Raw genomic sequence first — 14137 nt, forward strand, 5'->3', positions numbered from 1 at the left:
CCTGCTCTATTCTTCTTCTTTAGTTTGTATACATCTTATTATATGTCCTCTCTGTAGTACATAATTCACTGCACAAATTTCAAATCAAATGTCAGATCATGTTATTTCTTTGACAAAATCCTTCAATGCTCTCTTTCTCACTAGGAATACAAATTATGTTGGCTAGTGATTACCTTTCTTGTTGAAGATTTACTTTCAATTTTTCATTTTTGTTTTTCTTCAAGTCTGGAATGTTCAAACATAAGAGGTTGGACTTTCAGTAGTTTCAATCTGCCCTTTGTTTCTACTAAGATAGGTTCCAATTCTGCAACTGCGTTTTATGTTTCTTTTGACTTTACCTCTTCCTCTTGTTGACTTCTCCTTTTGTAATGTTAAAACTGGCCCTAGTTACCTATTTATTTCATCCTATTTTTAAATGATATTTTTTTTTGCTTCATTTTCACATTTTCTTATATTCTATGCAAATGCAAATGAGTTTTGCAACATTTTTCTTTTGAATCCTCTACAAAGGATACAGTCCTTTACAAAGTGTTAAAAGTAATAAGGGGCATGTAGGAGGCATCTGATCCATGATTCTCTCTCATCATTGATGTTTCTATCTCTTTCTCTCTCTCTCTCCCTTTCCCTTCCTCTCTGAAATCAATAAAAATATATAATAAAAAATTGTAACTGTAATAGCAATAAGCTAACATTTGTACTTACCTTTCCTTGAATACTTTTTAAAAAATATATTTTATTGATTTTACAGAGAGGAAGGGAGAGGAATAAAGAGCTAGAAACATCAATGAGAGAGAAACATCGATCAGCTGCCTCCTGCACACCTCCTACTGGGGATGTGCCGGCAACCAAGGTACATGCCCTTGACCGGAATCGAACCTGGGACCCTTCAGTCCGCAGGCTGACGCTCTATCCACTGAGCCAAACAAGTTAGGGCTGAATACTTTTTATATTCCAGATACTATATTGTATTAAGCATATTACATCCATGGTTTAATTACCTTTATAAATATCATCATATTATATTTTATTATATGAACTTTAGTGATGAATATAATTTGAACCTTAGGAAGGTTAAATAAAAAGTTCCAGGGTGGGCAGAGGGTTGGCATATACATCTATCTAACTTTGGAATCTCTGCTCCTAAATTCAGTCTTTTGTAGTCACTCTGTTTAAATTCTGTGTCAAACTGGAACTTTTGAATATCCAACTACAGATCTGATTGTTACTATAAGAGTTTCCATTCTGAAAATGCTAAATATATAAGATCCTTATGCACCCCCTTTCTATCTACTTCTATATGGAATTTTTAGCCTCTATCTAGTGGCATAATACAGTTGGATTTGAGCCCTGGGGAGGGAAAAGTGTGAGCTAAGTAATATTCTGCCTTCCTCACGACCATATATTCTTCTGGTTATTTATCTACTTGGTAAGGGGTTTTAGTTCTTTTTAGACCAGGTAGATGTTTGATGAAGCCAAGTCACATTTTGAAGCATGAATATATATTTCTCAATACAGATCCCTCTAGTTTACAATTAGTTCACAAGATACTACATTCTAGTAAAAGTTTGTCATTAGTAATAGGAATTGCTGACTTTCTCTAAAAATCCTAGTTGACATTTTAATAAAAAATGTTGGAGACCACATATTGGATTCTACTAGGAAGAAGCAACGTTGCATCAGAGGCTAATTCTTTCACCCAGATTGAAGTCTGGTTTTACCCTGCTTTGCTCTGTATAAATACCTGTTTATGTATGTTATTTATGTGACTCTACTGTATCTCCAAATAAAACCTCAGCAATTTCAGAGCATAGTTCTGACTTCCGTTTCTCTTCATCCTACTGACTAAATAGTTAAGTAGTTTGCATTAAACAATATGTTAGGGAAAAGTTCTTTCAAAATGCCCAATCTGAAATAAGCCAAGTTCAAAATACATTAATTAACTGCATAGCTGGTTTGGCTCAGTGGATAAAGTGTCAGCCTGCAGACTGAAGGATCCTTGGTTTGATTCTGGTCAAGAGTACATACTCAGAGAGATCGAAGATGGCGGCATAGGTAAACACCGGAGATTGCCGCCGTAAACAACCACTTCAAAAATACAACTAAAAGTCGGAACGGACATCAACCAGAACCACTGGAAGGCTGGCTGAGGAGAGACTCTTCAACTAGAAGCAAAAACAACAGCATTCCGACGCTCAGAGGAGGCATAGTGTGGAAAGGTACGGTGGTGCGGTGGTGAGGTGGTGCGCGCGCAAAGCGGGCTGGCGGCTGAGGGCGCGGTTGTCGTTTTCAATCAGGAGTGAGTCTCAGACTCTGGGCTACAGATCCGGGCGAGTCTCTAGGGACCCAGACTCAAACAGGAGAAGCGGGACTGTCTGGCTACGGCCCCTCCGAGGTTTGCAGCGGTTGCTGGGACAGAGAGGCAGAACCCCTGGGGACGGACTGAGAGCGGCCATAGCGGCTCCCTCCCCCCGCCCTGTTGATCCCGCCCGCCCAAGCCCCGAGCACAGCCATTTGCCGATCGCCTCAGGCAAAGGCTGGATTAGCGCCTCCCCAGAAGACAGACGTTTTCCGCACAGCTGATTCCTACAGCCAGTTGGCCTGGTGGTCAAATCCCTCTAGTGTTAACTACAACAATTAAGGCTTGGCTAGAACAAGACTGCGCACAGAGTCCACAAGGGGGTGCACCAAGAAAGCATAAAAGATGCGGAGACAAAAAAACATGACAGAAATGGAGGATATGGAGCTAAGAATCACAATTTTGAGGGCTTGCCATAAACTTGAGCAGAGCCTCACGAAAACTAATGAGACCCTCGATGCTACGATAAAGAAATTAGAAAGTAAGCATACACGGACTGAAATAAAGAATATTATACCCAATAGCAGACCAGAGGAGCTCAAGAATCAAACCAAAGATTCGACAAAAAACAACCAATTGGAAAAGCAAAATGAAAAAAGAATCCGAAAGTGTGAAGATAGTGTAAGGAGCCTCTGGGACAGCTTTAAGCGGTCTAATATCAGAATTATTGGAGTGCCAGAAGATGAGAGACAGCAAGATATTGAAAACCTATTTCAAGAAATAATGGCAGAAAACTTCCCCCACCTGGAGAAAGAAATGGACTTACAGGTTCAAGAAGCGCAGAGAACCCCAAACAAAAGGAATCCAAAGAGGACCACACCAAGACACATCATAATTAAAATGCCAAGAGCAAAAGACAAAGAGAGAATCTTAAAAGCAGCAAGAGAAAGAAACTCAGTTACCTACAAGGGAGTACCCATATGAATATCAGCTGATTTCTCAACAGAAACTTTGCAGGCCAGAAGGGAATGGCAAGAAATATTCAAAGTGCTGAATACCAAGAACCTACAACCAAGATTACTTTATCCAGCAAAGCTATCATTCAGAATTGAAGGTCAGATAAAGAGCTTCACAGATAAGGAAAAGCTAAAGGAGTTCACCACCACCAAACCAGTATTATATGAAATGCTGAAAGGTATCCTTTAAGAAGAGGAAGAAGAAGAAAAAGGTAAAGATACAAATTATGAACAACAAATATGCATCTATCAACAAATGAATCTAAGAATCAAGTGAATAAATAACCTGATGTACAGAATGAACTGGTGATTATAATAGAATCAGGGACATAGAAAGGGAATGGACTAACTATTCTTGGGGGGAAAAGGGGTGTGGGAGATGCGGGAAGTGACTGGACAAAAATCATGCACCTATGGATGAACACAGTGGGTGGGGAGTGAGGGTGGAGGGTGGGGTGGGAGCTGGAAGGAGGGGAGTTATGGGGGGAAAAAAGAGGAACAAATGTAATAATCTGAACAATAAAGATTTAAAAAAAAAAAAAAGAGTACATACTCATTTGCAGGCTCGATGCATGCAGAAGTAACCAATCTGTCTCTCTCACATCATGTTTCTCTCTCTGTCTTTCCCCCTCCCTTCCAATCTCAATTAAAATCAATTGAAAAGTATCCTCAGATGAGGATTAACAACAACAACAAAAAACACTAAAAAATGTTAAGTAACCATTGCTAAAAGAAAATATTTGGAAACTTAAAATATCTACATATTGATATTAAGTAATATGTACTTAGCTTGTATATTTTTTAATTTTTCAAATTATGTGTAATAAGCTAAGTTTGGGCAATATAAAAACTAGTTCTTTTTCAACTCAATACTGTTTTTGACATTGATGAAATGCTACTTAATTCACTTGTCAAATAAATGGAAAGTGCAAAATTGTGAATTGATAATATCACAGTCTATCCTCACTTCTCAGATATTTACTATTGATTCTGCTTTAGAATTTCATTAAAAAGCTCATTGTTTCACATAGAGTTCATCTGGAAAATCTCAGACACTGTGGCCTACTTATAAAATAATTCAGATGTGGATGATGATAACTATTTGCCAGTAGTAATATAAAGACACCACTTCTTTGATGTTTTGCCAAGTTTTAAGTCATATTTTAAAAATTTACAATGGTCAATGATTTCTTTCAAAGTGGAAATATATTGGGTTCTTCATATATGAGTAATATGATCAAACTTCTGTATTTGGAAAATAAGAACTGTTAACAGATTCTTAACAATTCATGTATGTATGGGTTTGTGTGTGTGTATGTAAAAAGATGTCTATGATGCATGAATAGCACAGAGACATTTGACATTTTGATCATTAAAATTCATCTGTAAGTAGTTTATCATAACCTCAAAAGTCTATCAACCTATAGTCAAGTACATAAATGATCTGGGAATAAACTCATAATCTGTTCTGGGTACATGGTAAATTTCAAATTCTACACTATCACAAAGGTGAAGAATGACTATATCAAAAGTGAAGAAGAAAGCTGAAAGAAGTACTAATTATGACACATTTATGAGACTTAAAACAATCTAATTTTGAATTATTTTCATATTCCACATTTTAAATGTCCAGATTCAGGCCAGGCTCAAGAAAGAAAAATGGAATTAGAGTGAGGGGATTATTCTTGGGGAAGGAATATCAGCTATCTATTTCTCATCACCATATCTTTAAATACCTATGTGAAATTCACACATGAATTTGGTATCTATATTGAGAAATATAATTTATTATTTTTATAAATTATATTACTGTCCATTAATATAAGAAGTAGTTACTTCTTATATATCATGAGTCATATTATTTAATGAAAAAAAGTAGCACTCACTTGTTTTAAAAACATCCTCTTATACAATTTTCTGTAATGATAGAATGTTTTATCTGTGGAAGGTTAACCTTCCTTAGAAGAACAAGCTATAAAAAATTATCTGCCTAATGGTGATTACAAGTTGGCCCAGTTCATGACCAAATCTCAGTAGTCTTGTACTGAATCCATCAATTTCCCATGCCAAGCTAACTTTTCTCCTCACTATTTTAGTGAATTGATCTCCTCATGCAGTCAGTTAACAGCCAGGAATCTGGAGGTATTTTAGACAACCTGTTATTTTGTTACTCATAGTCTTTCATGTAAATTACACATTTTCACCTGTTATGAATCTGTTCCCTCCTATCCATCCTTATAGTGGAGCTTTTGTCAATGCCCTCATCATCTGGTCTAATTAAATGCCCCTCTAATCACTCATCTATTTTTATACTGCTCTGCATATTGCCTCCATGCCATCACCTGATAAATTAGAAAATATTTATCTTGTCAAAAAATGTCCTTAAGATCCTATATAATTTGGCCCCTATTTGCCCCTTTCATCTGGTCTCTTTCCAGGCTATCACCTTGAAACCTAATTGTAGCCATTGCAAGTTTCATACAGTTTCCTAATCACACCAGGCTGTTTCCTAACTGCTTTTTGTTTATGTTCTTCTTTGCTGAAAGTTATGCCTACTTCCTACCTTCCTTCACTATGCCCTTTCTTTGACTCATTTTTCAACATTTAAATCAAATAAGTAAAATTGATAAACCCCTTTCATGTGTCCTGTACACACATAGGTCTTTCATGGGACCAATGATATTTCATTGCACACATCTATTTACTTGTCTGTTTTGTCATGATAGAGTGGAAGCCATTCAAGTGTAGATACTCCATTTTATTCATCTTCATATCTTAAGAAACTTGCAAAGTTTTAGAAAAAGGGTAGATGCTTAATAAATGCTTATTTAATTGATAGATAAATTAACAAAAGTTAATACCTGGGTTTTCAATAGGTATTTCAGGTGGGAGTCATATTTTTTTATTATTGTGGAGAGGCACTGTCTGGAAAGAAAAAAAAAACACTTTGCTTAAAATTGGGTGGGAAAATATATTAGCTTTAGCACATTTATCATGAGTTCTCTCGATTCTATAGCAAACTAGCTTTTAAAAGGATAACTGCAGATCACTCTGTAGCCCACACCAAGTGACCCCAGGATGCAGGCAATGGCTGACCTTGGCCTGCACCACAGCTCCACTCAGGAGGGCCCAGAACCAATATAGCCGGTGGCCAGCTTCTGACCATACCTGAGTACTACCCAACTACCTCAATGAATGACACACCCATAGGGCAGACTGGACAGGTCCCAGAGCACTGTTAAAGCGAATCCTGCTCTGTAGGGTCAACCCCTGCACAACAGCTCCTTCACTGTAGTCAAGGCCAGTCCTCACAACCAATAGGCTTGTGGGTCAGTCTCTTCCACTAATGTGTCAACAGCAATCAAGACTCAACTCCAACAGAAGGGACACACCTGGAGAACTCAGTCCAGGTGACCACAGAGACTGTGCCATGGGCTTCACAGGACACCTGTCGGAAGTCCTCTATAATCCTACTCATTCTATATAATCATATGGTGTTAGGCTGGATATTTTGGCAGAAAAAGGAGAGGCACCCATGGAAAGACGGAATAGTTTAATAAAAGAATATGGCCTTTGCAAATTTCAGACAGCATTGATTTCAGTCCTGCCACTAACGAACTAAGTGATTTTAGACCAGTTAAGTTATTTAACTTCAAATTCCAGAACTGCAGAATCACAGGAGAGAATGTATGCAAAATGGATAAGAATGCCACGAAGTGATAGTTACTAAAATCAGATTTAACTCATCTTATTTTTACAGCAGGCTTTTCTTTAGAGATTTAAGACCTATACCTCCCACACTCCATTATCTGCTCATTCAACTTAGAAAAACATTCATTCCAGATAAACTCATGCTGTACCACTGGCATCTTCTCCAAAGTTAGCTTCTGAGTTAGGTCTAATTTTTCAAATAATACATGCATACATTAAGATATTGGAATCAATTAAGATATGTTCATTCGTTATCACTTGAGTTTTCCAACTTGAATCCACATTCCTTTGTGACATACTACGTATTTTCAGAGATTTCCAGAAAGGGATTTAAAGCAGGAGATGGTGACTTTCAAAGTATGGTAATGCCATTATACAGAGATTTGTGACACGTGCAAATTCAAATTCACAAGATGAATGTGAAAAAAATCATTGAAAATGTAATAAGTGGTAGCAGAGATATTTTAAAATGAATGTTAGATTGTTCTGGAACGTGTTAGCAGCTCTTCAAATCTATCTGAATAGCTGTGAGGAATAGCTAATTATTAACAGAATTTGCCAAAAGGGGGTATCTATTAAAAGTACAATAGCTTCTGAGGTACGAGTGAAAGAATGGTTTTTACAATGCCCTGAGAAACATTGTGATTTGGCACTTGAGGACTCAGTCAGAAGGTAGTCTTGGAACAGCAATAAAATGTCTTACCTGGATATTTTCCAAATGTGCATAAATTCAAGAAGTTGGGTCAGAAAAAATGGACTGTGGTCATCTTCATGCTGTAGACAGCAGAATATATTAATATTTATAGAGTGAATAGGAATGAGTACCAGATAAAAATAGCCCTGTAACTTCCTGCTGTCATTTAATTCACCTCTTTGATAACCCTCATTCATCATCTTAATACTTTGTTTTAAAGACCTTACAAGACTGTCCTTAACTGTATAAGCATTCTTTAAAAAGTAAAACAGAGAGCCTGCTTTAGTTGGAGAGAAACCCCAAGGACAATTGAAGGACATCCCAATATCCCCAAGGCCAAACATTAATTTATCCTGCACGGAAGGCAGCTTTTAGACACCTCGCACACACGTGTGCATTTTCTTTGCATTTAGGCCACAGATGCCATGGAGGTGTAAGACCCGACAGCTTGCCAGATTGGCCACAGACACAGCTTTACCACATCTTGCTGCCAAACAGTAATTAAGAACATTGCATTTCATGAACATTTCATTGTGCTAATGATTTAAAACTGCCGATAGATATAAATGCCAGGAGTTATCAGGTGGCATTATGATCATTCCCAATGAGATGAGCAGGAACTACTCATGTAAAATATCAGTCCTATGATCCATGTGCCTGTGCTCCCACGTTCACACCAGAACTCCTTGAGCGCTTCTCTACAAGGGTGTTCATGAAAACCCTACGCAAGTCTGCAGAGAATGCAATATATGCCATCACAATTACACTATTTCACCACACGGTGGCGTTAATTTTGGGAGCTGAGTGAGTTCCCTAATGTTGGGGTGCTTGTAGTCTTGTATGTCAATACACACACAATCTATTTTAAAAACTGCCAATTGGAGCTTCTGACAGAAGGAAAACTTTATATGGCTTAAGGTTAAAGGTAAATTAATTTTTATATGGGGTTGTTTTGGGAGGAAGAAGGAAGCTAAGTTACATGGATAGAATCAGTTCATCACTATAATAAATATGTTGAGTTCATGCTATTAAAAAAAACACTTTGTAAAAATGCTAAGGAAATTGAAAACATGAGATTTGCTTTCTAGGAATTTACATCTAGAGTCAGTGGGATGAGTACATTTGAAAGTGTGATAATGTTAAAGACATTTTTTTTCTGCAATAGCAAAATCTAAACTTTAGATATGGAAGGGACAGTAATAGGGGAGGCAAAATAAAAAGTTAAAACTGGAGCCAAGAAAGAGAGAGTGAGATATGAACTGTAATATTTGGCACTTGAATTCTTTCAGAAGTTAAAATCAAAACAAGCCTATAAGTAATATGATTTATTTGCACCTTTCTGTATAGCATACTATTTATTTTATAACAACTTAACTTGGCTTCCAGAGATGATAGTGTGTGTGTGTGTGTGTGTGTGTGTGTGTGTGTGTGTAGGGTGACCTTTGTAATACTGTAATTTACAAGAGAAACTTTTTATTTAAACCATCTCACAAAGTTGGAGGAAAATTTAAGCAGTTGTCCATGGAATATATGATGTACTTTACTCCAAAACTGAAGGCCATACCTTCATCTTAAGGGAAAAGCTAAATCACTTTTTTAACACAAAAATCTTTTGCTGTAAATGCTCTGTGAATATTTCCTTGAGCTAGAAAGAGATCTTGAATTTATGATTAATACCTACTATGTTGGTAATACTTTTGATCAAATTTAAGAGAGATAAAGGGAGAACAAATTTTTTTAGAAAAGTCTCAATCATTCACATTACATCAAGATGAGGATTTTGACATTTGAAAATCTAGAATGATTTCTAAAGACTGTCAACCTGTTTTATGAATACTCTAGTGGAAGAAGAATTAAATTCCCTAATTTATTATAACACAAGCAAGTTTAAAATAAGAAAGGAATCTGAGATTAACCGAGCTTTGTAATGCCTTTTATTTTTTTTAATATATTTTATTGATTTTTTACAGAGAGGAAAGGAGAAGGATAGAGAGTTAGAAACATTGATGAGAGAGAAACATTGATCAGCTGCCTCCTGCACACTCCCTACTGGGTATGTGCCCGCAACCAAGGTACATGCCCTTAACCAGAGAATCGAACCTGGGACCCTTCAGTCCACAGGCCGACGCTCTATCCACTGAACCAAAGTGGTTAGGGCTGTAATGCCTTTTAGAATTCTAAACTATCTACTGAAAGGGAATGATATCATTATATTTAATAGAATAATAATACTGATTATATTCTTAATATAATATAAAAATATTATCAAGTCAAGTTTATCTTGTTTTACTAGAAAGAAAATATAATTGTTTATAATTTTTTCTCACACCTAAATTTATGAGAATCACAAAAATGTTGACAGAACTTTAAAAATAGAATAATGAAAGGAGAACATTCATTATCTCCTTATCATATAGATTTTAATAGAAAAAGATTAAAATAACAGATAGCCCAACACCCTAATTTTATGACATCAACAACTAGTATTTATATTGTCCTGACAGTGCAGAAACTTATTTAAGCTTTTCATTTATGTTTCCTAATTGAGTTCCTGTAGTAACCATATTAGGTAAGTACTATTATTATCCACACTTTTAAATGAGAAAATTCAGGTGAAGAGAACGTAATGATCTGTCCAAGAGCAGAGATTTTAATTTGACAATATGAATCCAGAATCTCTGCTTTTAAACAAGATGCCAAGTTAATAAGTTTAAAACTCCTTATATCTTTTTTTTTTTTTTTTTTTTTTTTTTATTTTCCTCTTAAAGTATTACAAAGGGTATTACATAAGTATCCTTTTTCCCCCCCCCGCAACTCCTTATATCTTGTAAAAGCTAAACCTATATGCTCTAGAATGTATAAATAAAAATAATTATCAGCACTACTCCTTCATTTTCATTGCATAAAGGGTTCCTACTCCAGACTCTAAAAGCATAGATAGCTTTTCTTTCAAAGCACATATTTCTATCAGAATTTTTATATATATTTCTTTATTGTCTTGTCTTCTTTACTAGACTGTTAACTCAACATTCTAGAACGAGTACTGAAATGTAGATGCTCAATTAATATTTGTTCAATGAACAAATGAGTAACAGTCTTTGCATATATGTGTTCTAAGACATAATTGCAAATTTTAAGGTTCACTAAACTGTTTCTTCACTATATAAGATCTTTAAAGGCAAATACCGTATACATAGCATGTAAAAAACATTCAATAAATATTTATTGAATTAACAAATTGTTAGGTTTATACATATAGTATACTTAGCATAGTACCTGGAAGTAAACCCTTATAGATTTTAATAAAATGTAATGTCTTCTCTCTTGGAATGTGATGTTAAAAATATCCTGGAAGAGCCAGAATTTGGGGATATGGAAACATGGAATGCCTTTTTCCATAGTCTATGTGGAGGCTGCCATTGCTCTTAATTGAGAGTCAAAGCCAGTTGAATGCCCTGAATACTGAGCCCTCTTGTTGATTTTGATCACTACTCTCCTCATTAGTACAGGGCCCACTCCACAGCAGTTACACAGTACATATGAGTGAATGGTGAATAGACAGATACCTGTGCCATCAAGCATGTTACCAATTTTTAAATAACAGTGTCGCTGCTATGAAAAATTGTGGATGACAAAAAGCATGTATACTCTTTACCTATAAGTTGTTGAATTAGTTTAAGTAAGAATTGGTGACATTCATTGTGGGAAGTAATGATTCATAAGTTGAACCTTGAGGCATAAAAAAAGAACCATGTAACTTAATTCCTGCTATGGTCCAAATGATAGCTTGAAGAGCAGACATTTCTTGACAACTATAATTTAAATCTGGAAATGACTATACGCTTGTCTCTGGATATGATAACAATGCTGATGACAATAACTCAAAGATGCTATATTGACTGTCATTAAGATATAGCGAGCTCTATGACCAGACTAGCTCTGCTGTAAGACATTGAGCCATTCAATAATCTTTTAAAGTACTTCTATTTATATAAAAAGGAAAATAATAGTAACTATTACTTTTTTTCCTCTTTAGTATTGTGAATTAATACATGTAAAACACTTAATATAATTATCACTGAACACCTATTATGCTCAAGACATTGGGGCATGTATATAGAGCTGTGAAAAACAAAATAAAACATAGAAAATATATAAAACTAGAATTTTGTCCCTTGTTCTGAAACTCACATCTAAAACTCGAGTATGTTAAGTTGCTAGCATAAGGTATGGGCTATGAAGACTCATTGACTGGACTCAAATTCATGCTCTTCTGCTCACCAGCTCCATGAATATGATCTGGGGAAAATCACCAAGCTCCTTGCGCCTGATTCCTTATTTTAATAGTATTTACCATATAGAATTATCGTAAATACTCAATGTAATAGAAATGTTCAAGTCCCAGACATAAAATATATGGAGTTATAGGGATTTAAGAATAAACCTCAATTTACATGTAACTGAAATGTTACTGATCTGTGAACTTATACGAATGAGATACCTTCTTTTTTTTTTTTTTTTTTTTTTAGCAACATGCAACTTCTAAACAAGAGTGGAAGTTAAAATCATAGATTTTCCATCTTCCTGTTGAAATGAAACATGATAATTTCAGCTTTTTTGTCAACATTGAGGACAATGTGAAGACTTTTAGGCTTATTAATATTGAGGGTATTAGCTGTACTTTATAATGTTCCTTTGTGGAGATTTCAGATGCATAGCCCTGGAGCTGTCAACACTGGCTGAGTTAGGTAACCAGTTCCAAAAGATATTTCTAAACAACTCTCTTTTGGCCTCATTATGTTATATTCCACATAGATACATTGCAACCTAATGTACCATCTGACACTTTTTATGATGAAACACCTCCAACTAGGAAAAAAAAAGCTATGCACTCAAAATCTGTTATCTGATGTAAATGACAGGGTGCTGGGATTTTTGCTTAAAGCAGGTAATTGGAATATTCTACAGATAAAAACTGCCAACATATCAAAGTTCACTGCATACTGTGCAATTTGGGTTTGAGGTAACTCAAGACATCACACAGGGAATAAAATTCATATCTAACAGCATGAAACTGTGTCATTAAAGCACAGTAATTCCTTTCTAGGTAGTTTTATTATTAATATTCATAATTATTAATATTATGAATATTAATCGGCCATGATTTAAACTGTGTTGACTCAGACGTAAACAATTTTCAGATAGAAAGAGTTGTTTTCTTCTCTTCCTTTAATGACTTCCTTTTCACATTTTCTACGACATTCACTTTCTAGTGGATTCATTGATGCTTTGGATACAATAACCTTAACAGGTTTCTCATAAATTTTTCCAATAGGTCTATTATTTCACTGAGGTTGCAATAAAGTGTTCGTGTAAGTGCTTCACTTCAAATTGTCAACAAGCATATAGATAAATAACTAATTGTGTTCTAATAAATATACTCAAATGAACATATATTCATTATGTTATATAATTAGAAATTGGTAACAATCCATAAAGATGGAAATCTTGTCCTTAAATGATCAGTTTGCAAATTAAAACTAATATTCAGAAGGCCTTACCTTTCTAGATAACTTTCCTGGAGCTTCTCTATTGTTCTGCAGATTAAGTTGAATAACAGATTTATCTTTCTGAAATATCTTATGGCCTCCCAAAGAGCGATCACTGAAGAACAAAAAATGAGCAGTCATTTCCTCTTGTAATATCCCCAAGTGTTTGTTTCGTTCTCTGATTTCATTTCTTTATAATTTTGGAATTTAGTCCGGTAAAAGTTTTATATATATATATCCCTAGTTTTATATATGTTTGATATTTATTTTTAAATGACAAGATGTTATAATTATCTCCAAATGAATTATGCTAGAAAATGATTAGATGCTTTAAGAGTGGAAATATAAATTATAATACAGAATTTTTTACAAATTCAAAGTTGGTTTTGCCCAGCCATCTCAACACTGAGGACGGCATGCTTCCAGAGGGTCCAATGAATACCACAAAGTGTATGTGGGGACCACTGAAGCAAAGAAGCAGAGAGGTGAGGTGAAAATGTCATGGGCTTTAGATTCAGCTCCATAACCTTATGAAGGTCAATTAAACTTGCTCAAACTCAATGTTTTCTTTTTTAGTTAGGATATTAATGTCTACATCAAAGGATTGACAAGCAGATTAAACAAAACAATATTCCCTTCCTTCCTTCCTCCCTCCCTCCCTCCCTCCTTTCTTTCTCTCTCTCTCTCTCTCTCTCTCTTCCTTCCTTCCTTCCTTCCTTCCTTCCTTCCTTCCTTCCTTCCTTCCTTCCTTCCTTCCTTCCTTCCTTCCTTCCTTTTTCTTTCTTTCTTTCTTTCTTTCTTTCTTTCTTTCTTTCTTTCTTTCTTTCTTTCTTTCTTTCTTTCTTTCTTTCTTTTTGATGCTTGCTTGATT

At 35.3% G+C, this 14137-nt stretch overlaps 1 protein-coding gene across 1 annotated transcript in view; it reads right to left on the minus strand.

Annotated features, from left to right (window-relative positions):
* The window catches only part of PIK3C2G (phosphatidylinositol-4-phosphate 3-kinase catalytic subunit type 2 gamma), a 293693-nt gene that overhangs the window by 228564 nt on the left and 50992 nt on the right, over nt 1–14137 (minus strand). The window contains exons 6-8 of the mRNA XM_070410626.1: nt 13279–13381; nt 7727–7797; nt 6174–6237 (exon numbers count right to left, since the gene is read on the minus strand). Coding sequence (XP_070266727.1) covers nt 6174–6237; nt 7727–7797; nt 13279–13381 — 238 coding nt within the window. The remainder of the gene's footprint in view (nt 1–6173; nt 6238–7726; nt 7798–13278; nt 13382–14137) is intronic.

The sequence above is a fragment of the Myotis yumanensis genome, unplaced genomic scaffold, assembly GCF_028538775.1.
Source record: "Myotis yumanensis isolate MYYU_CA2020_CCGP unplaced genomic scaffold, mMyoYum1.0.hap1 SCAF_3, whole genome shotgun sequence".
Classification (NCBI taxonomy): Eukaryota; Metazoa; Chordata; class Mammalia; order Chiroptera; family Vespertilionidae; genus Myotis; species Myotis yumanensis.